Genomic DNA, 25693 nt, shown 5'->3' on the forward strand with positions numbered 1-25693 from the left:
ATAATTATTTATTCTGCCATTGTTGAATTTCATGATTATGTCATTCTTAAAAAATTATTGATTCATTCTCATTATATTGCAACTAGTAAAGGAAGAAAAAGAAATCAACCTCCGCGAGAAGATCTACCTGCCCAGTTGAAAAAAAAGAGGGAGGCAAAGTTGAAAAAGTGCCTTCGAAATTGCGAGCTGCTTTATCGGATTTATCAGATTAATCCGAAAGACTTTAATATATGCGCTACCGCATGTTATGTTAGGTACCCACCTAAGGGATTTTTTGCCTGAATAAAAAAAAAAGATATATATATATATATATATATATATATATATATATATATATATATATATATATTTCCACAGAAAAATCATCGGAATATTTTCTGGATTGAACTTTTATGAATAACGGTAATTATCTAAGTTTTTTTTTGGATAATCGTTCAAGTTATTTTGAATCATATTCAATCTATTTATATTAACTAAAAAGAATTTAAATGTGATAATTTCATCTCCACTTCTCCTATTTATGTTATTTATCAAAGATAATGTTTACATCGCCTTTTTTTATAAATTTACCCTTTATACTTTTTTATAGTATAAAAAAAGCTTTTTATGTATCTTCTCTCATTTTTTATCAATGATTTTTTGTGATGAAAGTATATATACGCAACGGTACTGGATATGATATTTTATTTATTTATATTGTATAAGATACGATTATAAGAGAAATTTAAGCAAATTACGGTTCTTATTAGAATTATCTTTAATAATATATGAAAATAAAACTTTTAAAATATTATCTTAGTTTTGATATTAATTTTTTTAATTGGGTTAGATGTTAAATTTGGTTTCCATGTTTTAACAAAAAGGCTTATATATTTGTTTTTTTTTTTTTTTGTCTAAGTCCGTCATTAGGGTGTGTTAAAATTTAAATCGATCAAAATTAAAGTGCTTATTTGATCTAATTCAAATCAAAAATCGATTAAGATAGTATTAATTTAGATTTTACTGGATTATATTTTTGTTAAACCGCATAGATTGGGTCAAATTTCGAATCTACTTCTCAAAACCGATTCAATTCAATTTAAACCGCACAATGTAAAATAATATTATTTTTATTATTATATTCAAAATTTTATCCATAATATATTTAATTTGTTATACGTTTTTATCTTATTCAAGTATTATTATTATTTAGTGAATATTTTATAAATTTAAAAAGGAATATGTAACAACCGATTTTGTTAGCGATCGACATCGTTTGATAGTGATTTGATAACCTTGGTTGAAAATCAGTCGCTATTTTCCGATTTGGTTACTAAAATTTTTGCGACCACCAAAATTAGTCGATAAGAGTTTAATTGCTATTCCGGTAAATTCTTGTACTGACAATTAGATAATATCTTGCTCAAAATAATTTGTTTGAGTAAATTGTCCTATTATTATTATTCAAAATTCATAGAATCCAAAAAGAGACAATCAAATTTAATCAAAATAATACAGTATTTTTAGGTTTAATAACACTTCTTTATCGTGAGAAGTTTTTGTTTTTTGTCTCTCTTACTAAATGAAAGGGACATAAACTTGGCGAATAAAATTCTAGCTAACATTGATGAAGATTTGAAATCTTTATAAATCTTTAGTGCGTGCTCAATAGATAAATTTATGATTATTACAAAGAAGAGATAGAAACATATATATGGCTAGAAATAATATGATGCATGCACTAATCATATTGATGATAGGAAGTTGGGAACAATCATTTGTTCTGCCATTGCTGAATTTTATGACGCCGTCAATTCTAAAAAATTATGGTGGATTCATTCTCAATATATTGTAACTGGTAGACGAAATAAAAGAAATTAGCTTCTGCCAAAATATCAACCTATCGTCGAAGATCCTATTCAAAAAAAAGAGAATTTTTTTAAATAAAAGAAAAAAAATTATAATTTTCTAAAATTCTATTTTTTAATTTTAATTATTTTTCAAATACAATTTTTTTTAAAGCAAGTTTGCCGCATCCTCGGCTAACTCTATAATTTTTATAGAGTTCGGCTAATCTTCCGACAAACTCCACTTTAAATTCTAAAAAATGGCTAACTCAAATTCTTAAATTTTACAATAGACAATGGCAATTATTATCATCGTCTCTAGAGTACATAGAAATAGACAAGAGTACATCATAGTTTTACTGGAGAAATAATAGTTTTTTTATTTATAATGAAAAAAAATCCTTGTTAAATATGACTTATTTCCATGTATATGTGTATTTCTAGAGACGATGATAATGGTGGCCATTGCTGCTACCAATGTTGAAGAAGCCATGCTTGTTTTCTTTGTATTTTTGTGTACTCCTATGTACCCTTGGATACAATAACAATGGCTTAAAAATTTGAGTTTTGTAGATTTTGAAAAAAATTAAAGTGAAGTTCGCCGGGGGTTAGGCGAACTCTATAACAAATATAGAGTTCCTGTCCTGTCCTGTGAAGACCCGTTTAACCCCGTTTATATGAAAAGACTTAAATACATCCTATATATATATATATATATATATATATATATATATATGAAATTGAGAAAGGGAACCCTAGGCACCGCCGACCGCCACCTCCCACCCCCTCAGTCCTTCAATGTTACCTCCCCCTCCCCCTCAGTGGCTCAGTCGCTCGCCGCACCTCTCAAGCTTACCATCACGCTCACCTCATATTCTTCTCCTCGTCGCATTGTCGCCGGTTATCGTCTTCTCCTCATCGCATTGTCGCCGGTAGTCGTCTTCTCCTCGTCACGGCAAAGCAGCGTCTTTTCCTCGTCATTGTTTGTTGCATCTTCGTCGTTCATCCACGTCTTCGCTGGTCTGTCCCTCTTCTCCGTCGGGTAAGTCATCTCTATAAAGTGTGAATTCACAGATTTTCATTATTTACTTTGATTAATTTGTTATAATATCTGGAGTTAGGTTGATGTGATTTGAATTTCTGATTCTGATTTCTAATTTAATTATAATTTATATTTGTGATTCAATCTAGGATTAATGTGATTCTGATTATCTAATTCATGATTTTTATTTCTGATTCAACCTTGGATTAATCTGGAGTTAGGTTAATGTGATTTTGATTTTGATTTCTAATTTAATTATAATTTATATTTGTGATTCAATCTAGGGTTAATGTGATTCTGATTCATGATTTATATTTTTTATTCAATTTTGGGTTTAGGTTAATGTGATTCTATTTTTTTTCATATTATTGATTTATTCTTGATTTATTTTACGATTTTAACTTTTAATTGTATTCTTCTTTTTGATGTAGGATATTCAAACAAATCGAAATCTACCATCACTATCATTACATCATGAAAAAAAGGCTTGAGGATTCTACAATGTGATGAATTATGCTTTGTAATTTTTGGATATGTTTGATATTTTGGTTTTTTTATGGATATGTTTGATATTAAATATTTGTTGCTGTTAATGTCTTTGTAGACTATGAACATGTTGTTAATATCTTTGTTGTTGTTAATGTTTTTAATGTCTTTAGAGTTTGGAGACAATGAACACGTTGTTAATGTCTTTGTTGTTGTTAATGTTTTGGAGATAAGGAACATGATGTTTGATATTTTTTAATTTTTTTCCAATTTTTTTATTTTTTAAAAATCTGCGGATATTCGTAGAGTCTCCGGTCCCCGACGGATATGGGGTTCCCGTTACCCGTTGCAGGGACAGCGAGAGGACAAGGAGTGAATATGGAGGCGGGGTGGAGGCGGGGGACATGTCCCCGCCCGCGTGGATACCCGTTGTCATGCCTAATTTTGTCAGATCGTCAAGCTTGGCATAGCTCTTTAATCTCTATTTCACTATTGGCTTTCTCGTAAAACTTGGCCAAGGTTCTGGGTTTGGCCACTGTGATGACCTCTTGGAATTTTTCTGCTCAGAGTCCACTCTTTATAGCATGTATGTACACTTCTGGGTGGACGTTTAGGATGCCCATTGCTACTTTGGTGAAGCGAGTAACATAGTCCCTTAGGCTTTCATATTGTCCATGCTTGACAGTGTTCAGATAATCAGAATCGTGTAAATATATGAAAGATGCAGTGAACTGATCTTCAAATAGCTTGGCGAGCTCCTGAAAACATGAAATAGATTTTGCAGGCAAAAAAATCAATCAAGTGTAGGACCATCTAAAAAAGTAAGAAAACATCGACATAAGATAGGATCAGAAGCACCGTTTACTATCATCATAGAGCAGAATTTTTTGACATTTTTTTTAAGATCACACATATCATCATAGGGAGTCAGTGTTATTGGTAACACGAAGTTCCTAGGCAGTTTGAAATTCATGATATCTACCGTGAACGGTCCAGATGCATTGTCTAATTCGTCATCTTCATTGTTTTGTTGATCTTCCTCTGGTTGTTGAGTTTCAGAGACATGCATTGGATTAGAATTTTTTTCGTCATCATCTGTTTGTTCGTTGTGATCATTGTTATTTTCAATCCGAGCATTGGTTAACTTGGCTGTTTGATTTACCATTCTTTGGTTTTTTTTTTTTTGCCATTCTTTGGTTAGCGCACCCTCGCCACTCCTCAACCAAATTAGCACATGGCATTTACAGTCAAACAGTCCCAAAAGTCCATGTCTCTATCTAGTCTCAAGTCGAAGGGCAAGAAAAATCACCCTTTGTGTGCACATTGTGGATTATTAGGCCACATCGAAGACAAGTGCTATCAGTTACATGGATATCCACTTGGCTACCTCCAGAACAAGAGCAATGGCAACAAGAATCAGGTGCATCATATGGCTCAGTTCAATTTGGGCCAAGATGCTTAAGATGCGCAGTCAAGTGCTGGCTTCTCCCTCACTGCTACTCAGTACAAACAGCTTATGGCTTTATTTCACACACAACAAGCATTGCAAGCAACTGAACTTGAGATATGCACAGGTGAAATCTTTTTTTCTTGTTACTTGAATCAAACGGTAGTTTCTAGCACATGGATCATAGATTCAAGAGCCATTATACATATTACCAACTCTTATGTCCCTCTTTTAGACCTTAAACCATTCAAAAACTATTATGTAGCTATACAAATACCACACCCATATCCGTGCCATAGCAATTGGCAATGTAGTCATCAATCTCTCGTTGATCCTATACAATGTTATCTTCATTCCTTTCTTCAAATTCAATTTCATTTTTGTTAGTTCACTTATTAAATTGTCTAATTGCACTATTTTTTTCTCTGATCTAACTTTCACAATGCAGGACAAGATCTCCAAAAAGGTGATTGACAAAGGTCATGAAATTGATGATCTTTTTGTGATAGAGTCACAACCCACACCTAATACTACTACTTGTCACTTTATTTCTCTTGTTAATACTGATGTATGGCATGCTAAACTAAGACATACCTCAGAAAAGGTTTTGAATAAACTCAGTCATGCTTTATCACACAAACCTCTCAAATTCAACCATTCTAAGTGTCTTGTTTGTCCATTAGCCAAGCTTAGGCGTTTGTCTTTTCAATCAAATAATCACTTTTATAATGCTGCCTTTGATCTGATTCATTATGACATTTGGGGACCCTATCACGTTACCACATATAATAACATGCGATACTTTCTTACCGTTGTTGATAATCATTCAATATTTACTTGGACTTACCTTTTTAAAGCAAAAATTAGATGCTACTAATGTTCTTATCAATTTCATTGACATGATTGATAGACAATTCGATGCTAAGGTAAAACAGGTCAGATCCGATAATGCCAAAAATTGCTTCTCGCTGATTTTTTGCTTTCAAAGGGAATTCTCCATCAATTTTCTTGTATTGAGAGGCTTGAGAAGAACTCAGTGAATTGGAAACTCCAACATTTGCTCAATGTTGCTAGAGCCCTCTTCTTTTAGTCAAAGGTGCCAATTGAACTTTGGTGTGAATGCATCTCGACGGTGACCTTCTTGGTGAATATATTGCCCAGTTCAGCTCTACAACACCGCACTCTTTATGAAAGCCTCTTCCATAAGTAGGTAGACTATCAGTCATTAAGAGTCTTTAGATGCCTTGCTCATGCATCCACTTTAGCATCCCAAAGGAACAAGTTCACTCCAAGAGTAGTTCAAGCTATGTTTATTGGCTACCCATCTGGCTTCAAAGGTTACAAGCTTTATGACTTGAGCAACAATAGGATTTTTATCTCTAGAGATTTCTCATTCGTCAAAGATGAATTTCCATTTAGCAAGATGTCAAGCAATCCTTCCTTTTTTTATCGATAATCTTCCTAAAGTTGTCATTCCCATAAAATCCACGAGGCCAACATCAATCAAACTTTAGCAACAACTATCTTTCCTCATCAGCCACCCTTTTCTCCCACTCTATCAATTCCTTTGGGGACTTATTTAGGAAGTTTACATGGATCTGCCACATGGGTAGTCCAAACTTAGTTTGTAAGTTGAGCAATTCAATTTATGGACTAAAGCAGGCCTCAAGACAATGGCTTTGTAAATTCTCCACTGCTCTACTCAGCAACAACTTCAAACAATCAAGGAGAGATTATTCCATGTTCACCTATGGCACTGGCAACAACACTATTTACTTGCTTGTATATATGGATGACATCATTTTAGCTAGTCCTTCCAAGGACATGCTTCACAAGGTGCAGAAGTTGCTACAGTCTCTGTTCAAGTTGAAGATTTTGGGTGATCTTAAATATTTCCTTGGCTTGGAGCTGGTCAAGTCACCAAAAGAGATTGTACTTAGTCAACAGAAATATACTCTAAGCATCTTGGAGGACACAAATTTTCTCGAGGCAAAGAATAGCTCTTTATCTATGGAGCCCAATGATAGAGGATTAATGTCAGTCAAAATTTTTTAAAAGAATTTTGTTGCAAGTATAATCTAAACCAACAATTAACTCTCAATCAGAGTTTAGAAGGAATGTCACAAAAGTCAAATTCAATGCCGGGAGTAGAATTCTGAGTTGTTCTCACTAAGACTTACAATCAGAAACACATCTTTGGTTAGAAAATTAGGGGAGTTTTGAATGCGATTGCAGGAAAAGTAAAATTACTAAAAATTAAAGAACAATCAACAAATAAATTGCAACAAGTAAAAGCACTAAGCAAGTGAACAACAACCTAACAAGCATGCAAGTAAGATGATAGAAATAAAAAAATAATTAAACTAAGAAACAATGAAATTAAGCTAAAAGAGCTAAGAAGATAAAGTCAAAACAAGAGATGATAATCAATCAATCAAAAGGCATTGGTTAGGGGTGAGAAATTAGGCTCCTTACTTTGTCATCCTCTAACATCAAAGAAAAGTCAAGGAGGCATAATTGGTTTCAATCTACAAATCCTAACCAACTCACTAATTTAATTTAGTGAAAGACTAGCATTAGTGAAAATCAAACCAACTAACGACTCTAAATTACCAATGAATATTGGACATTAACAACTCAAGGATACCTAATTACTCAACCCCCAAGTTAGGAATAAAAATCTACTCCATAATTAAAGTAAACATTGTATCAAATACTTGGTGATCAATAAAAAGGAACATCATGTAATTGAGAAAATCAAGCAAAATTAAATCTACCCACTACCAATTATCAATACTAGTAGCTCAAATAACACATCTAAACCATGAAAACATCAATGCATTAATGAAAATTCAAAATTAACAAGATCCACAAACTAACAAACTACTAGAAAATAACTAGAAAAGTTCCTAAGTGAAATGAAAACTAGAAAAACTACAATTGAGATGAAACAAGACCCAGTTCAGAAATTAGAACAAATTGTAATAAAATAAGCAATAAAACCTTGAGAGAAGGGAGAGTTTTTCTCTCTACAAAACTAAGAACAGGAACTCTCTAAAACTATGTGAATGTGTCCATGCTTGAGTCTGTCCATCCCCCTATTCAGTATTGGCCCTCTTTCCTTGAGAATTGAGTTGATTTGGGTCCAAAAAGTGGTTCAGAAATCGCTGGCATGTGCTTTTTTAAGTGATGCACGCACTTCATGTCATGCGTACGTATGGGTCTTACATACGCGTAAGTTGAGTTGTCCGCAAGAGATGCGTACGCATAGGTCATGCGTACACACAAGCGCCAAATCCTCAAATCTTCAATTTTTCATGATTCTTCCACTTTTGCATGCCTCCATTCCACCTTCCAAGCCATCATTGCCCTATTGAACCTAAAATCACTTAACAAATGCATCACAGCATCGAATGGTAATATTAGTGGATTAAAGTTGGTATTTTTAAGATCTAAAAAGTATGTTTTTAACTCTCAAGTATAATTTAGGAAGAAATCATAAAAGCATGCAAATTGGTGAATAAGTGCAAAAAAAATTGACAAATTTCACTCATTTCAATCCAAAATAAACCATAAAATTATGGTTTATCAATCTCCCCACACTTAAGGTCAAGCATAGTCCTCAGTGCCAAGAGATAGTATCACTGGGAAGGGGAAGCTGGAAGGTCTATCTCATGCTAGGGCGACGGAGATACCTCGACGTCATTGGTCCGAGTTTCATCATCCTCCTCTGAAAGCTCCTTCGGGGTGTCTAGCTCCTCCAGTGCTGGGTCTCAATCTTAGATTTGGAGTTATATGTTGTCATAGCACCGATTGATGCACCTCTCCATCTGCTTGAGCTGATCCAAGATCCTAACCCCGATGTCTTGTGACAATGAAGGCCGTGATACCGATTGTGCTGATGCTGATGGCTGATCAGCTCCTGCTGAGGCACTACGCTTGCACTTCTAACTCATCTGCTACTCATCCTTAAGCCAATTTTCATAAGGAATGAACTTGTCCTTCCCGGGAATGTCGGGTGCATAGTCATCATCCTCCCACTCAAGTCCAGCCTTTGTGGCCATCTCAGTGATCAGAAATGGGAAGGCCACCTTTCGCGGAAGAGCGATAGGCACCTTCCACGTGGACTGCTGGATGATCTTAAGGAGAGCGACAGGTTTGCCCTCGAGGACAGCCCACACCAAGATAGCCAACTCAATAGTAATAGTAGTCCCATGAGAGCTCGGAATGGCATAGTTACCCAAAATTTGTTGCCAAATCCGAGCTTCACGGGTAAGCTGCTTGACTAGGATGCCGATTGGTTCTCTCTTCTGATCGGTGTTGAGAACCCACTAGCTGCTTGGAACTACAATCTTCCGAAGAATCTTGTCCCCATCCAAGGTATTCAAGCCCCAGTCATGAAGTGCTTGATCATAAGTATATCGCTACTTTATCTTCTGGGGAATCTATAGAATCCCTGCAATGTTGGCTTCTGTGATTGGGATTTGTTTACCCCACAGCAAGATAAACTTCAGAGTCACAGAGTAAAAGTTTGCGTAGAACTCCATGACCCAAGTCTCATTGACATCCCCCATTGGACGCTCAAGAAAACTCCATCCACAAGTTTCAATATGCTCAACCACCATCCTTTGGAGATCATGTATGAGCTTGTCTAGCTATGTTGTCCGCTCAAAATGAGGTTTCTTTTTCATCTTGAAGTGCCAACCTTGAATTTCATAGTATTTTCTTGCATACTTGATTGGATCCTCACCAAAATCTCCATGTTTGGGTGGGCTAACACCACTACGTTCTGTGTCACAGGTTGCTTGCCCTTAGCGGATGGTTTCCTTCTTTTACTTGATGACATCTTGAAAAATATTCAACAATTCAGTAAGCAATGAGGCAAAGACAGTAGGATAACACAAGTTAAATAGCATAAAGCAGTGAACAGAAACTCAGATGTAATAGCACCACACAGCTCAACAAGCACAAAGTCATAATAAAATGGGAGTAAACAGTAACTCATGCAGCAAGATAAGGGAACAAATGAAAACCAACAATGAATCAGCAATGTAGTGCACATTTCATCATGAATTCATAAGGGAAAAGCTGTAGCAAAATAATAAGCATATGACAGCAACATAGCCCATGAATATCAAGGTATATCGTCACTCATCAAGAAATTTCATAAACCTGATCAAAGAAATAAAATCACATTGTGGCCAATCATGCAATTCAAAAGAATTAGAAAGTGGTGCAGGTAGTTCACAATAATGACTGAAACAAAACCAATGCATGCAATCGCCAATTGAGAAGCAGATTAAGAAGATAACACTAAACAAGCTAAGGTTGCTTAAATCAAGCATCAAGCAAAACAGAATAAAAGCAATTAAAAAGTTCAGCATTATAACGAACACAATTGGCATGAAAAAAGGGATGTGACAAAATCATGCAATGGAAAATCAATTCAGTATCACTCTAAGAAAAATGGCAACAAAACAACATCAATTAGCACCAAAGTTATTAAGTATTTGCCATTTAAAATAGCAACAAGGTTTAGCAAACAACTCTCAGTCAATCAGAATCAGAACCTAAACTAATTCTAACTTAACAACCTAGAATTTAACTAACCAGAAAATAAACTAACTAAGGCTAACTAAGCAAAATAAACTAATTAAATTAAAGCAACTGAACAAAAATTATATAAAATAATAAAAAATGAAGAAATCTGAGACAGAGCAAAAAGGGCGAGGGAAACAGTAAAGTAGAGCCACGGATGGTGAAGGAAGGAATGGCGGCCAACAATGGTGGCCCCGGCAGCGTGAAGAGCGGTAAAGGATAAGGTGGCAGTGAAATCATCAGGAGGGGATGTAGACAGAGGATAAAAGAGAAGAAGAAAAAGAAAAAGAAGAAGAAGAAGAAGAAGAAAAGGAAGAAGAAAGTCGCCGGCGGTCTTGGGTGACCGGCGGTAATGGGGGTGAAGGTTAGTAAAGAGGGAAGATGAGAAGAAGGGAAGAAGAAGGAAGAAAGGAAGAAAATGAGAAAGAAAGGAGAAACGGTGTTGAATAGGAGTTAAGGGTTTTGGTTCGAACCCTTCCCCCTTTTCTTTATTTAATTTTTTTTAGGCCACGCGTGTACGCGAGCCATGGATGCACGCGCGGGGAATGCACTTTGTCAAGAGCACTCACGTACACAAAATTCGTATGCGAGTTTGTCAAAAAAATGATAGATTTTTCTTCCGCAAGCCAGATCATGCGCACGCGCTCAGTATCCACTGCCCCCTCCTCTCGCGTATGCAAGACATGGATGCGTACGCGAGTTTGTCAATTCTTTGAGATTGCATATGCATGCTCAGAAACACGACACAAGCTATACTGACTGCCTCCTCAGGTCGCGTACGTAAGACAAGGATATGTACGCGACTTTGGCAAAAGTTGGAAGTTATGTATGCAAGCATGGTTACACGACGTAGGCTGAAGTCCCTGTGAGAAGATTCTGCGTATGCAGACAGTGACCGTGTACATGAGTTTGGCATAAAAACAAGGTCGCGTACGCGAGTATGCTAAGACTCCAAAATTAAAAACACTTCAACAAAACTCCTTAGAACTAAACTATTTACATTCGATATAACTAACCTTTTAGAAGACACAAAAATGAATAAAATGAAATAAACACAAGGAAGAAAATCAGAAGATTGTACTATGGTGAGGTGTCTCCCACCGAGCACTTTTCTTTAACGTCCTTAGGTAGGACGGGCATGTAGCTCAATTTCAAACACCAGGTGGATCCTCCAAAAGGAACACCTCCACTTCTATGTTTCTCTTAGGATTGGTATGATGATATAGTTTGAGCCTATGGCCATTCACCTTAAATATGGTTACACTTGTAGGATGACGCAGATGAACTACGCCATAAGACTCAGCCTTCTCTACAATGTAGGGACCATCCCATCTTGACCTAAGCTTCCCTGGTAATAGTCTCAACCTTGAATTATACATCAACACTAAATCACCAACTTTGAATTTTTTTCGCTTGATATTCCGATCATGCACCGCTTTATATTTCTCCTTGTAGATGCGGGCATTATTATAGGCTTCCAATCTCAGACGTTCCAACTCTTCTAGTTGTAGTTTTTCCTCCACTTCTACCTCTTGTAAATCCATGTTGCATTCCTTCACCGCCCAGGATGCTTTATGCTCAATTTCAACCGGGAGATGCTAGACTTTGCCATAGACCAACCGAAAAGGACTCATTCCTATTGGATACACGGTCTGATAGGCCCATAGTGCATTTCCTAATCTAGCACTCCAATCCTTTATGTGGAGTTTCACTATCTTCTCCAATATTCGCTTGATTTCCCAGTTTGAGACTTCAGCTTGGCCATTTATTTTTGGGTAGTAAGCACTTGCTACTTTGTGGATAATGTCATATTTCTACATTAGTGTCTCCAACTTTCTGTTGCAAAAATGTGTGCCTTAATCGCTCACGATTGCTAGCGGCGATCCAAAGCAACAAGCAAGATGGTTTCTTACAAAAGAGACAACAATGTTAGCATCATCTGTTCGGGTTGGAGTTGCTTCCACCCACTTAGAAATGTAATCAACGCTAATAAGATATACAAAGATTCATTCAATTTTGGAAATGGACCCATAAAGTTGATGTCCCACACGTCAAAAATTTCACAAAATAACATCGGTTGTTGGGACATCTCATCCCTCTTGGATACCTTTCCAAATCTCTGGCATTGATGACATGAATTACAAAATAGGCTAGCATCTCTAAACAGAGTTGGCCACCAGAATTCATAGTCTAATACTTTTCTAGCTATTCTCTGAGGACCAAAGTGGCCACCACTTTCAGATGAGTGGCATGATTCTAGTATAGACTGGAATTCTGTTTCAGGCACACACATTCTGATCACTTGATCAGCTCCACACCTCCACAGATAAGGATTATCTCAAATGTAGTATTTGGACTCGCTTTTCAATTTATCTTTTTGATGTCTAGAAAAATTTGGAGGGAATGTGTAGGCTATCAAGTAGTTTGCAATTGATGCAAACCAAGGGGTACTCTGAGAGATAAACTGCAAAGTATCCAATAGAAAAGAATCATTAATAGGAGTGGAATCAAATTTCAAATGCTCAAGGCGGCTTAAGTGATCCGCTACTAAATTCTGTGTCCCACTTCTATCTCTGATATCTAGATTAAATTCTAGGAAAAGAAAAATCCAACGAATTAATCTAGGCTTGGATTCCTTTTTTGACAAAAGAAATTTGAGAGCTGCATGATCCGAATATACCACCACTTTAGAACCAACCAAGTAAGCCCGAAACTTATCCAGTGCAAACACAATGGCTAACAGCTCTTTTTCATTGGTAGTATAGTTGGATTGGGCAGTGTTCAAGGTTTTAGAGGCATAAACAATAACATAAGGGACCTTACCATTGCGCTGTGCAAGCGCGGCACCTACAACATGGTTGGAAGAATCGTCCAAAATCTCAAATGGGTTGCTCCAATCCGGCCCTCTTACAATTTGGGCTGAGGTTAGTGCACCCTTAAGCATATCAAAAGCTTTCTTGCAAGCATCATCAAAGTCAAAGATCACATCTTTTTGGACTAACCTTGAAAGTGGCAAAGAAATTTTATTGAAGTCCTTTATGAACCTCCTATAGAAACCTGCATGGCCAAGAAAAGAACAGATCTCCCTCACCGACGAGGGATAAGGAAAGCTAGAAATAACCTCTATCTTAGGTGGGTCTACGAAAATTCTGTCACTAGAGACAATGTGCCCCAAAACTATGCCTTGCTTCACCATAAAGTGACACTTTTCAAAATTCAACATAAGGTTAGTATTGACACACCTCCCTAGCTAACTTCTCTAAGCACATATCAAAGGAATTGTCATACACCTTTGGAACATTTCTGGTACATTACACAAGCCAAATGGAATTCTCTTATAAGCATAAGTTACAAAGGGACATGTGAATGTGGTGGCAATATGGATCTAAAAGTAACCAGTGTATCCATCCAAAAAACAATAATGTGATTTACCTGACAAGCGATCTAGCATCTGATCAATAAATGAAAAAGGATAATGATCCTTTCTTGTAGCTTGATTCAATCGCCGATAATCTATGCAGACCCTCCATGCATTCTGGACTCTGGTTGCCACAAGCTCTCCACTATCCGTCTTTACCATAGTCACTCTAGATTTTTTAGACACTACCTGAACAGGACTTACCCATTCACTGTCAGAAATTGGATAGATAATGCCTGCCTTCAAGAGTCTAGTCACCTCCTTGTTGACCATGTCAAGGATTGTCAGATTCAAACGCCTCTGAGGTTGTCGGACTGGCTTGACACCATCTTTCAAGAAAATGCAATGTAGGCATGTTTGCAAACTTATTCCCATAATATCATTCAAGCTCTATCCTATCACTTTTTTGTACTTCCGAAGTACCTCCAGCAACTTTTCCTCATCTTGGGAAGAAAGCTCCCTTGCAATAATCATCGGGAGTTTGTTACCTTCCTCTAAGAATGCATACTTCAAGTGAGGAGGAAGAGGTTTCAACTCCTCACTAGAATCTTGACGTGATAACTTATCCTCTTGGAATAATAGAGGTGGTGGAGCATCTTCATCATAGTCATTACCTTCCCTCACACTTGGACTTTCATCAAGCCTCAATTTTTCACACACTTCATTATAAACTTCGGCCACAACCTCATCTATGATGTCACATCGAATGATAGAGTGATTCTCTGGTGAGTGTTTCATGACTTCATCCAAATTAAAACTCACCGTCCTTCCATCAATCTCAAAGGAATATGTACCAGAAAAAACATCAAGCTTAAACCATGAAGTTTTCAAAAATGATCTTCCCAATAAAATAAATGATGGTCTTCCCGAATCATTCGAAGGCATTTCAAGAATATAAAAATTAACCGAAAAGATCAAATTCTTGATGTTTACCAACACGTCCTCAACAATTCTCATAACAAAAACTATACACTTCTCAGCCAATACAAAATGAGCAGCTGACTACTTCAACGGTGGGAGATTTAACCTGTCATAAACTGAGTGCAGCATAATGCTAACACATGCCTCTAGATCACACATGCAGTCAACAAATCGTATATCACCAATAGTGCAAAAAACTAGACAAGGTCCTAGATTACAACAATTTTCAGGTATAGTTCCCATCATTGAAGAAATAGAACTTTCCAATGCAATAGTCTCTAGGTCATTAATCTTATCTGTATTAATGCACAAATCCTTCAAAAATTTTGCATACTTTGATACTTGTCAGATTGCATCAAAGAGAGGAATTGTTACCTCGACTTTCTTGAAAATATTCACCATATTGGGATCTAATTTCAAGTGCTTCTTAGCCTTCTTCACTATGGTTGGAAACAAAATAGTAATAGGCTCTTCCACAACATCTTTCTTCTTGTGATCCTTAGCTTTTGCTTGCTCTTCTTTCTCATTAATAATCTCTTATGCCTCCTCTTCATCCACCTCCTTTATCTCAATAATTTCTTTCTCATGAACATCCTCCAATGCACTTGAATTCTTGAAAATTGTCTCCTCTAGTATGGTACTGGATCTCAAGGTGATGGCATTAAGGCTATCCTTGGAATTTGGGAGTGGTTGAGATGGGATTCCGCTTGAACTTGAAGGTTGAAATGGGTCTTGGTTATTGTTGGATGTTTCCATGGACATCCGGGACATAGTGTCGAGCAAGGTTGTCATGAAAGTTTCTTGTCACTTATTTGCCTTTTGTTAGTCTCTTCTTGCCTCCTTTTGTTCTTGAAGGAAAAGGCGAAGAGTATCATCCATTGGTGATTGGTTTGAAGAATAAGAGGGAAAAGTGATTTGAGGTACTTGGGGTTGTCTTTAATGTGGAGGTTGATATCTTTAACCTTGGTGTTGTTGTTGAAATGGTGGATTTGGTTGATATTGTTGGTTTTGTCGTTGATTGTGGTATGGTTGAAGGATATTGAACCTTGGTGTTCTTGTTGAAATGGTGAATTTTGTTGATATTGTTGGTTTTGTGGTTGATTGCGGTATGTTGAAGGTTATTGTTCCATCTTTGGTTTGAGTTGTCTCACCACTCTTGAGTTGAATTAGCTCTCCACCCTTGGTTTGAATTGTCTCTCCACCCTTGGTTATAGTTGTTCCCTTGTTGATAAAGGCCTTGATTCTCCGAGTAGTAGTTTGAGCAGTTATAGAATGGATTGGCCACCACTAACACATTGTCATCTTGAAGTTGGGGACACTCATCTGTATAGTGAAAACTACAAGTACTTACACCACACACTCTTGGTGGAGCTTCCAATTGGTATTGTTGTGGTGGTCCTTAAATTCTTGAGGGAGGTTGTTGTTGATTTTGGTAAATATATTTAAGGATGGTGGTCATATCTCCCAAAGTCTTGGTAAGGACAAATTCACTTGGAGATACTTCCACAATAGCTCTTAATGGGGGATTTCTCACTCTCACATGTTGAGTGGATTCGGCTAAGTTGAAAATCAGTTGTCAAGCCTCCTCTGCCGTCTTGTACTTCACAAGGGAACCATTACTAGAGGCATCTAGGAGGATCTTGTCTTGAGGCTTGAGACCTTGACAAAAATAGATTATCGGAACCAAATCATCTATCCGGTGATGAAGATAAGAATCAAGTAGCTTCTTAAATCGCTCCCAATACTCATGGAGCGTCTTCGACTCACTTTGTATGATGTAGGAAATTTTCTTTCTCAACCGGTCAGTCACCTCAGGAGGGAAAAACTTATCCAAAAATTCTCTCCGAAGTAAGTCCCAATTTGTAACCACCTCATCAAGTTGAGTGTAAAACCATTTCTTCGCTCTTCGCTCTTCACTCAATGGAGAAGGAAAAGGTGAAGACCAAGATAGAAATCTCATCTGACCTATGTCTTCGAGTGATTAACACACCACTTGGAAGTCCTTCAGATGCTTGATCGGATCTTCAGCAAGTAAGCCATGAAACTTAGGAAGCAGATTTATCAAACTAGTTTTCAGCTCAAAGTTGGCATCCAAGTCAGGATAGCAGACTTGGAGCGGTTGAAGGGTAATGCCAGGTGCACTCGCCTCCTTGAGAGTAATCCTTCTTAAAGCAGCTATAGTCTAAATACCTATATTAGTAGAGGCAACGTCTAAAGAGTCAACAGAGGAACAAAGAGTTCCTTCGTTGAATGATGACTCAAAATCAACCTCAGAAAAAGTTGGTGAATCGTTGGAAGCCGCTTCATTATCCCCAAAGGCCAACTGACGCCGAGCTTGCCTAAGATGCAATAACATTCGTTCAATCTCAAGATCAAATAAGGCTAAACTCGGATCCAATAATGAATGCGTCATTCAACACAAGAAACATATAATTCATGCAATTATTGTGATAAGAGAGATAACTAGAGAAAAGTAACTACCAATTACTACTAACTATAGATTTTAACTACTAACCAATAATATGGCACACATATGCAAGTCTCCAGCAACAGCGCCAAAAACTTAATAGAGGATTAATGTCAGTCTAGAATTTTCAAAAGAATTTCGTTGCAAGCATAATCTAAACCAACAATTAACTCTCAATCAGAGTTTAGAAGGACTGTCACAAAAGTCAAATCAAATGCTGAGAGTAGAATTTCGGATCGTTTTTCCTAGGACTTACAATCAGAAGCACATCATTGGTTAGAAAATTAGAGGGTTTTGAATGCGACTGCAGAAAAAGTAAAATAACTAAAAATTAAAGAAGAATCAACAAATAAATTGCAACAAGTAAAAAGCACTAAGAAATTGAACAACTACCTAACAAGCATGCAACTAAAATGATAGCAATAAAAAAGTAATTAAACTAAGAAACAACGAAATTAAGCTAAAAGGACTAAGAAGATAAAATCAACACAAGAGATAATAATCAATCAATTAAAAGGCCTTGATTAGGGGTGAAAAATTAGGCTCCTATTCTTGTTGTTAACCACAAATATGGTAATTAGCAAGAGTATAACTACTTTGTCATCCTTTAATATCGAAGAAACATCAAGGAGGCATAATTGGTTTTAATCCACAAATTCTAGCCAACTCACTAATTTGATTTAGTGAAACACTAGCGTTAGTGAAAATCAAACCAACTAACGATTCTAAATTACCAATGAATATTGGACATTAACAATTCAAAGATCCCTAATTACTCAACCCCAAGCCAATAACGAAAATCTACTCCATAATCAAAGTAAACATTCTATCAAACACTTGGTGAGTAATAAAAAAGAACATAATGTAATTGAGAAAATGAAGCAAAATTAAATCTACTCACTACTAATTATCAATACTAGTAACTCAAATAACACATCTAAATCATGAAAACATCAATGCATTAATGAGAATTCAAAATGAACAAGATCCATAAACTAACAAACTAATAGAAAATAACTAGCAAAGTTCCTAAGTGAAATTAAAACTAAAGAAACTACAATTGAGATCACAAAACTGAAATTAAACAAGACCCAATCCAGAAATTAGAACAAATTGTGAGAAAAAAAAACACTAAAACTTAGAGAAAATGAAGAGTTTTTCTTTCTAGAAAACTAAGAACAAGAACTCCCTAAAACTATGTGAATGTGTCCATGTTTGAGTGTCCCCCCTCCCTCCAATTCAGTATTGGCCCTCTTTCATTGAGAATTGAGTCGATTTGTACCCAAAAAGTGGTCCAGAAATTTTTGGCACGTGCATTTCATGTTATGCATACGTATAGGTCATGCATACGCGCAAGTTGAGTTGTCCGCAGGAGATGCGTACGCATGACGCTAAATCCTCAAATCTTCAATTTTTCATGATTCTTCCACTTTTTCATGCCTCCATTCCACCTTCTAAGCCATCCTTGCTCTATTGAACCTGAAATCACTTAACGAATGAATCACGGCATCGAATGGTAATAGAAGTATATTAAAAATTGATATTTTTAAGGTCTAAAAAGCATGTTTTTAATTTTTAAGCATAATTTAGAAAGAAATCATAAAAGCATGCAATTTGGTGAATAAGTGCGAAAAAAATTAATAAAATTCACTCATTTCAATCCAAAATAAACTGTAAAATTGTGGTTTATCAGCCAATCTAAGGTTGAGTGCCTCGGATGGGGACCCTCTTGATGATCCTACAAGCTATAGAAGGTTGATCGGTAGATTGATGTATCTCACAATCTCTCATCCTGATATTACCTACACAGTTTCAACTCTGAGTCAATTTCTTTGTCGTCCAACCACTACCAAAATGCACTATATCACCTCCTCAGGTATTTGAAAGGGACAGCTAGATAAGGGCTGCTATTCTCATCCGGATTAGAACTAAGGCTAATGGCATATGCGGATTCAATTTGGGCAGGATGCCCTGACATGCGAAGACGTGTTATTAGTTACTGCATGTTCATTGGAGACTCACTAGTGTCTTGGAGATCAAAGAAGCAGCACACAGTCTCTAGGTCATCTGCAGAAGCTGAATATAGGGCCATGACAATTGCTTCAACTGAACTAACTCAAGGGATTCCTGTCAGACTTCCAAATCACAATTCCATCCTCCATGTTGTTTTGTGACTTGCTATCAACCATCCACATTGTCTTTAACCCCCGTTTCATGAACGAATCAAGTATATCGTGATCAATTGTCATTTTATTCGAGAAAAAGTGGTGGATGGGCTTATCAAGTTTCTACATGTTAGAATTCAACACCAACTTGCTTATATCTTCACCAAATCCATCTCTTTAACTCAGTTTAGGAATCTCATTTCTAAGTTTGACACGTTGAATCTATACATGCTAACTTGAGAGGGGATATTATGACTAATATGTAAATTAAGTAGTTAGTTGAGTAGTTGGTTAGAGATTAGTTATTGCTAATATAAGCTGGAGTAATTAGTTCATTTTTCTGATTTTCTATTAATGTTTTCCTTCACATAAGCCAACGTGTATGTATATATATCATATGTGAGTTGTGATTAATCAATAATAGTCATTCTCTCACCACTTACAATTCTCTCTTCCGATATATAGACATATATGCCTAGTGTATTATATGTGTTCTATCAAAATGATGAGTATACTTTGAAGTGTTAAAAATTCTCTCTTTTATTGTTTTGAGTGTTAATGAGATTGAGAAATGAAATATAGTAGTATCATTTATGTGAATGAATGATCTTGGAACAGGGACGGACATAAGGGGGGGCGAGTGGCGGCCTCGGCCCCCCAACTTTTTTTAATAGTAATAAGTTATTATGTATAATTTAATTTTTTTTAAAAAAATTATTTAGTATTTAGTCTAGTATAAATAAAAGTCCAATCTAATTTAAATATTAATAATTTTTAATATCTAAAAAGTAAGCAACAATATTAAAGAAATCTGAAAAATAATTATTACTAATATTTTTAATTAAATAAAAATTTTCAAATTTCATGAAGTGAATTCTTTTTCTTTTTGTCTTTTTTTATTCATTTGCTATTAATTCTCTTTGTTTTAACTGCTATAATTAAGAGATCTTTTTCAACTATGAATATTGTAAAAAATAACTTAGAAACAAAAAATAAAAGATAAATTTATTGTTAATTGTCTTTTAATTATATTGAAAAGAAAATTACTGAAAAATTTGACACAAATTCTATTATCGGTGAATTTTATGATACGAAAAATCGACTACTTCGTTAGTAAAAAGTATACACATATTTTTTTACTTTAAAATATATTATCTGTCGATATATTTTTGTAATACATTATATATCTTATATTATATAATTTTTTTACATAATTTTTTAATATTATATGTGTTATTGACCCCCATAATATTATTTCTGGATCTGTCCCTGTCTTGGAATCAATTAATTGTGGGTATTATACTTACAAAATAAGATATTTAAAGCTGCAAGGAGAAAAGGCGAAATTCGGATCAGATGTGTGGGTTAGAGCACTGTTTCCAATCTCATCAAGTCCCATGGGGTTTCCCCTGTTGATGCTGACATTATTACTTCTTTTTGTGATGTGTTTTTATTGGGGTTTTGCTTTTGAACTGAATGTAACTCTATTGGGGTATTGCAGGTGATCTTGGCACGGCAGCAATGGTGGTGGAACCATTGGTGTGGTTATTGTTAGTGTTAAAAAGTGGTTAAAGTGGTGGTGATAGAGGATTATAAAAGTTTAGTATTTGAGAAAATAGAGACAATAGCAATGTCAAAAGTAGAAGATGAAAGATAGTGATAATTTAAAATTTTTAGTTAATTTTTGTAAAAAAAATCAACAAAAATTTAAAGTTTTGCTATGTTTTTCATAGAACTCATTTTTCATAAGAATAACATTAGCTTCATTTTGTTTATAAGTAGTTCTATCGGCGTTCTGAATATTCATGAATTAAAATTGTTTTTTCACAAAATTATCAATTAAGGCATCTTTTTCTTTTCTTTTTTTTTTCTTTTTGGGTTGAAAATTTATTTGTTGCCAAAAGTTCATGGTCATTTGGATGACTAAATTCGCCTTTGATCTTGTCGTATGCTAATCAAAAGTCAAAACACCACCAATTTTTGCTCTCCAATTTCAGGCCCCAAGGACGATGTTCAAGTGGTTACAGCTTTAAACTTTAGACTGATTGACCAAAAAAAAAAAAATACTTTAGAATGTAGGCCGACCAAACAAGCACAGGGAGTAGAATATAGAATTTGAAAAGGAATACAAATCTTCAAAAGTAGTTTGATGATTCCGTAATCTTGGAAAAAACAATCCTACCAAGAACATATATTTACATAATTTCTTTCCTAATTTAGTACTTTATGCGTTAGTCCAAACAAAGATTTAAATGTAGTTAGGGATATTTAAGAAATAAACCCTTTTGATGCTTTTATTTCGGTTTTTGTGACAATTTATAAATCACATTCTATACGCAGGTTTAAGAGGTCTACTAATAAATTCAATTCAAAATCTCATTATTGTTCATCCAAGTTATTCAAAAACATAGTCAGGAAGAGAACCATCGACATTCCGGTCCCGTTTCCAAGAATATGATATTTCCTGTCCCAACCTAACTGATATTAGTTAAGTTCATATTCATGATGTGCAACAAAGTGCAAATACATCGAGTTCTAACAGAAAATTACTAGAGTTTTATGAATACATAGGATATTGATAGACATATGTAACAAAATTAAAGCATGAAAAGGAAAAAACAATAATAAGCTCAAAAGGCATATTATTCAAGTCATAAGAGCAAGCATATCTGACTTACTAAGGTGGTGATGTGTGTCTTCATCTTCCATGTTGCTCAGGGAGCCCCAGTTTGCATCCTGCTTGTTCCAGAAACCGAGTAAGCCGCAAGTGCTTCGCCGCCCATTGTTCGGCCAACTTCTGCTCCTTGGTCTCGGCATCCCTCCTTAATCCGGCTAACTGTTCCCTGTACTCAGCTTCAATTCTACTCAAAGCAGCCTTCTGCTCTTCCTCGAGGGCTTTAATCTTCGCTTCGATTTCTTCCATCTTCTCCCTCCTTCGACTTGCCTTCTCCGACTCCAACTGCAACTCCACCCTTCTTAACCTCCAGGCTGCCTCTTTCTTATGCGCGGCCAAAGCATGATGTGTTTCTTCCAGCTCTTTGCAGCACTCCACCAACTCAGATATCAGCATGTTATCACCAGAAGCCGGAAAAGGTCCACAAAGAGGCACATTGCCTAAAGCAAAAGAAGCATTATCCGGTGCTCGCTCCGGTTGCATCCACGGAAATGGTGGTGCTGCCACGGTTGGTGAGGAAAGACTTAGTGTCACGGATGGTGAATTCGGAGGGCCGGTTGTAGCACTATGACTATGAGAATTGGAAAGCCAAGAAGGAAGCACAGGGGATGCAGGGGCCGGTGCATCGGCATGAAGAAATGGCCCGTTGGAAGAAGCCATAACAAACGAAGGCGAAGGGCTGTCCTTAACTAGCTTCTCGGCGAAACTCTCTAGTATGTGCTCGTACTTGCTATCGTTAATTGGTTCGGTAATTCTGTTAATCTCCTTTTTCTGTCTTAGCTGTTTCTCTTTGAACACTTCCCACCACTTGCCTAATCTCTTAGCAGTCCGACCGGGGACTTCGGCCGCAATTTTCTTCCATTTGTTTCCGTATTTCGCTTGGAGGCGGATCACAAGACGCTGCTCTTCTTCAGTGAGAGATCCTTTCTTAATGCCTGGCTTAAGGTAATTCTTCCACCTTTCTAAGCATGACTTCGCATCCCGGTTAAGAGGCGTGTTCATGCGCTGCGACACAAGATTCCATTCCCTTGGACCATACTGTTTGACATAAGCTCGTAACAAAGCATCTTCTTCAGCTCTCCAACGTTGCCGCTCCTTCATTTCCAACTGCAAATCCCACAGCCCATTGCTTGAAGCTTGAGCTCATGTTGTCTCTAGAAAAGTTATGAGCAAACTCAACACTTCAATTTCACAAGTGATAAAAATATACAGACAAGTTGGATTTCCATTGAATCTAATGCTACAGCAATCCAAGTTGAACTAATAACAGTACTTATATCTCTGTAAATCGATATAATCTCTACCTAAATACATCAACTTATGAATGTACCAATAAAATTAAAAGTCAAAACGACTATCGATATGGAATGAAGGTGCTAGCATGCATATGGCAGAGAACCTTTGTTACACTTTGCGCATGAATGAATACTACCAAGATAACATAAATGGTTAGTTAAGAGGAATTAAGATAATTATACAAAATTAATTAATTAATACTACCTTGATAACATAAATGAATAAAATATTTTTAAGCCTTAAAAAAAATACAAAAGGGACATACATCATGAAACTGAGTGGTGAAGAAGATAGAACATGGAAAAGAACATGATTATTCAAGGATCAAACAAGTTGACTTCACATCAATAACAAGAACGGCTAGTCTTAGTGCAAAGATTTTGAGAACAAACAGTGAAAATAATCAAGTTGCATGTCATTTTATTTTGCTACTCAAGTTTCATTACTTGTTTCAATTGGAAAAACAATCCAATCTTATCTCACTAAACAGGGTTTTCTGTACGGATCAATCTCTGGCACTGGACTAACAAACAGTTGTGAGTACCTATAAATTCCTTGCATCACAAAAACTTAAAAACATTGAGAGTCTCAATTGAAACAGGAAATTCTGAATTAGTAGTTCCATACATTCTTCCAGAAATATTTAGCATTAAAAAAAACCCACGAAATTAACCACATTATCAATGGTGAGAAGTCCAAATCCAAAGCAAAAAGAAAATCCATTCACACCAAACATTGTAGTTTCATATTAATATGAGGAACAACCATATATAAACATAGCCAGATTCAAAATCTAGAAATCAAATTGAAGTATAAAACCCAAATTCTCAAAAATAAAATAAAATATGAAGAAAAACATGACATTGAACAACACTATGCCACAGGACGCATTATCATTATCAAAATACATAACCATTTTGATAAAATAATAATAAATAATAAAAAAGAACATTGCTGAAAAACCTCACCTCCACCAGAAAGCTTCAAGAACACATGGTTCTGATGAAAGAAAAACAAAGAAGCTTAGCTCTTGAGAGAAGCTCAAAGAGTGAAGAGAATGAGCAAACACCTGCTCCCTAACTACTCAGCAGCACCTATGTAACACATTAAACAACAAAATTTCTGCTCACTTAACTCACTCAAAGGAGAACAAATACATAAAAATATATAAATAACAGAGTGGGAATGAGGAGGAAAAAAAAAAGATAAGAGACAGTGTAGTGAAGTCTGAAGTGTAGCTTAGGGGGTTACCTTCTCTCTGGTGAGTGGTGAACTGGTGATTGTGAATAGGGGTTGACGTACTCTTCTTTCCTTTTTCTTTTTCTTTTTTTCTTACACTAGTCACAATATGTAATTATGTATGTATGCTTTATTGCTATTTGGTTGAGATTAAAAAATATAAGATAAGTTTAATGGGATTTTTTTAAATAAATATTTTATTTATTAATATAGATAATTTAGACACAATTTATATTTTTTATTACATATTTATTTACAGTATAAATAAATTAATTATGAGTATATCTTATTTATACTGTAAAAAAGATATGTGATATAAAAATATAATTTTTAAAATAATAAAAATATTAATAATTTAATTTAGATTAGTTTAAAAATAAAGATTGATATATTTTATTATTATTTAGATCATGAAATATTAATAAATATTATAATTATATCATTAAATTTAAAAAAATTCAAATATAAGAGCAGTTACAAAAATTGTGTTTATTTTGTTTGAGTCAAAATCCTCCCCATTTCGTGTGCTTTTATATTTTTCCAATCTTCCTTATTTATCATCTACTTAAATTTTTAAATTTTTTTATTTAAATATATTTTTATACACAATAAGATATGTATATTTTTTTAAATTCTAAATATTTCATTTGTAAACAAAATATGTGCAAAACAAAACTTAGCTCATCTCTTTCATATTATAAATAAAATAAGTTATATAGTATAAATTGATAAATACATTACAAATTACATTCGATAAATAATATATTTAAATTATTTATTTAAAAAATTCCTAAAAATATAGAATTACATATATTATTTCTAATTTTTTATTTTTTATTTTTTCAAACGTTACAATTTTGATAAGTTATCAAAATAAGGATTTGTTTAGTTTTTCATTATTAATTTCTATATTTGTTTTTAATATTTCTAAGTTTTATAATTTTATGATTGAATTAAGTAAAAATAAGAACTAAAAATAAAAAATGTACTATTTTATCTTTCTTATTAATAAAATAATATAAATAAAAAATATTAAAAATTAAGAATACAAATCAAACCGAGCATAACATTTTTACTAATGGACACTACAGAAATTCCAAATTTAATACTCAAA

General features: G+C 35.1%; 1 protein-coding gene across 3 annotated transcripts; it reads right to left on the reverse strand.

The window, feature by feature from the left end:
* Window positions 1–21109: 21109 nt before the first annotated feature.
* Window positions 21110–24711, reverse strand: LOC112747918 (transcription factor AS1). Of its 3 annotated transcripts, XM_072218846.1 has the most exons (4): window positions 24592–24711; window positions 24309–24434; window positions 22049–23198; window positions 21110–21411 (listed from the first exon to the last, which is right to left on the reverse strand). In XM_072218846.1, the coding sequence occupies exon 3, from the start codon at window positions 23143–23145 to the stop codon at window positions 22069–22071; it is 1077 nt and encodes a 358-aa protein (XP_072074947.1). In that variant the 5' UTR covers window positions 23146–23198; window positions 24309–24434; window positions 24592–24711; the 3' UTR covers window positions 21110–21411; window positions 22049–22068. The 3 variants fall into 3 exon arrangements, with proteins under 3 accessions (XP_072074947.1, XP_025651915.1, XP_072074946.1); XM_025796130.3 differs by lacking the exon at window positions 21110–21411 and having other exon boundaries at window positions 21712–23198; XM_072218845.1 differs by lacking the exons at window positions 21110–21411; window positions 24592–24711 and having other exon boundaries at window positions 21712–23198; window positions 24309–24559.
* Window positions 24712–25693: the final 982 nt, after the last annotated feature.

The sequence above is a fragment of the Arachis hypogaea genome, chromosome 2 (assembly GCF_003086295.3).
Source record: "Arachis hypogaea cultivar Tifrunner chromosome 2, arahy.Tifrunner.gnm2.J5K5, whole genome shotgun sequence".
NCBI lineage: Eukaryota > Viridiplantae > Streptophyta > Magnoliopsida > Fabales > Fabaceae > Arachis > Arachis hypogaea.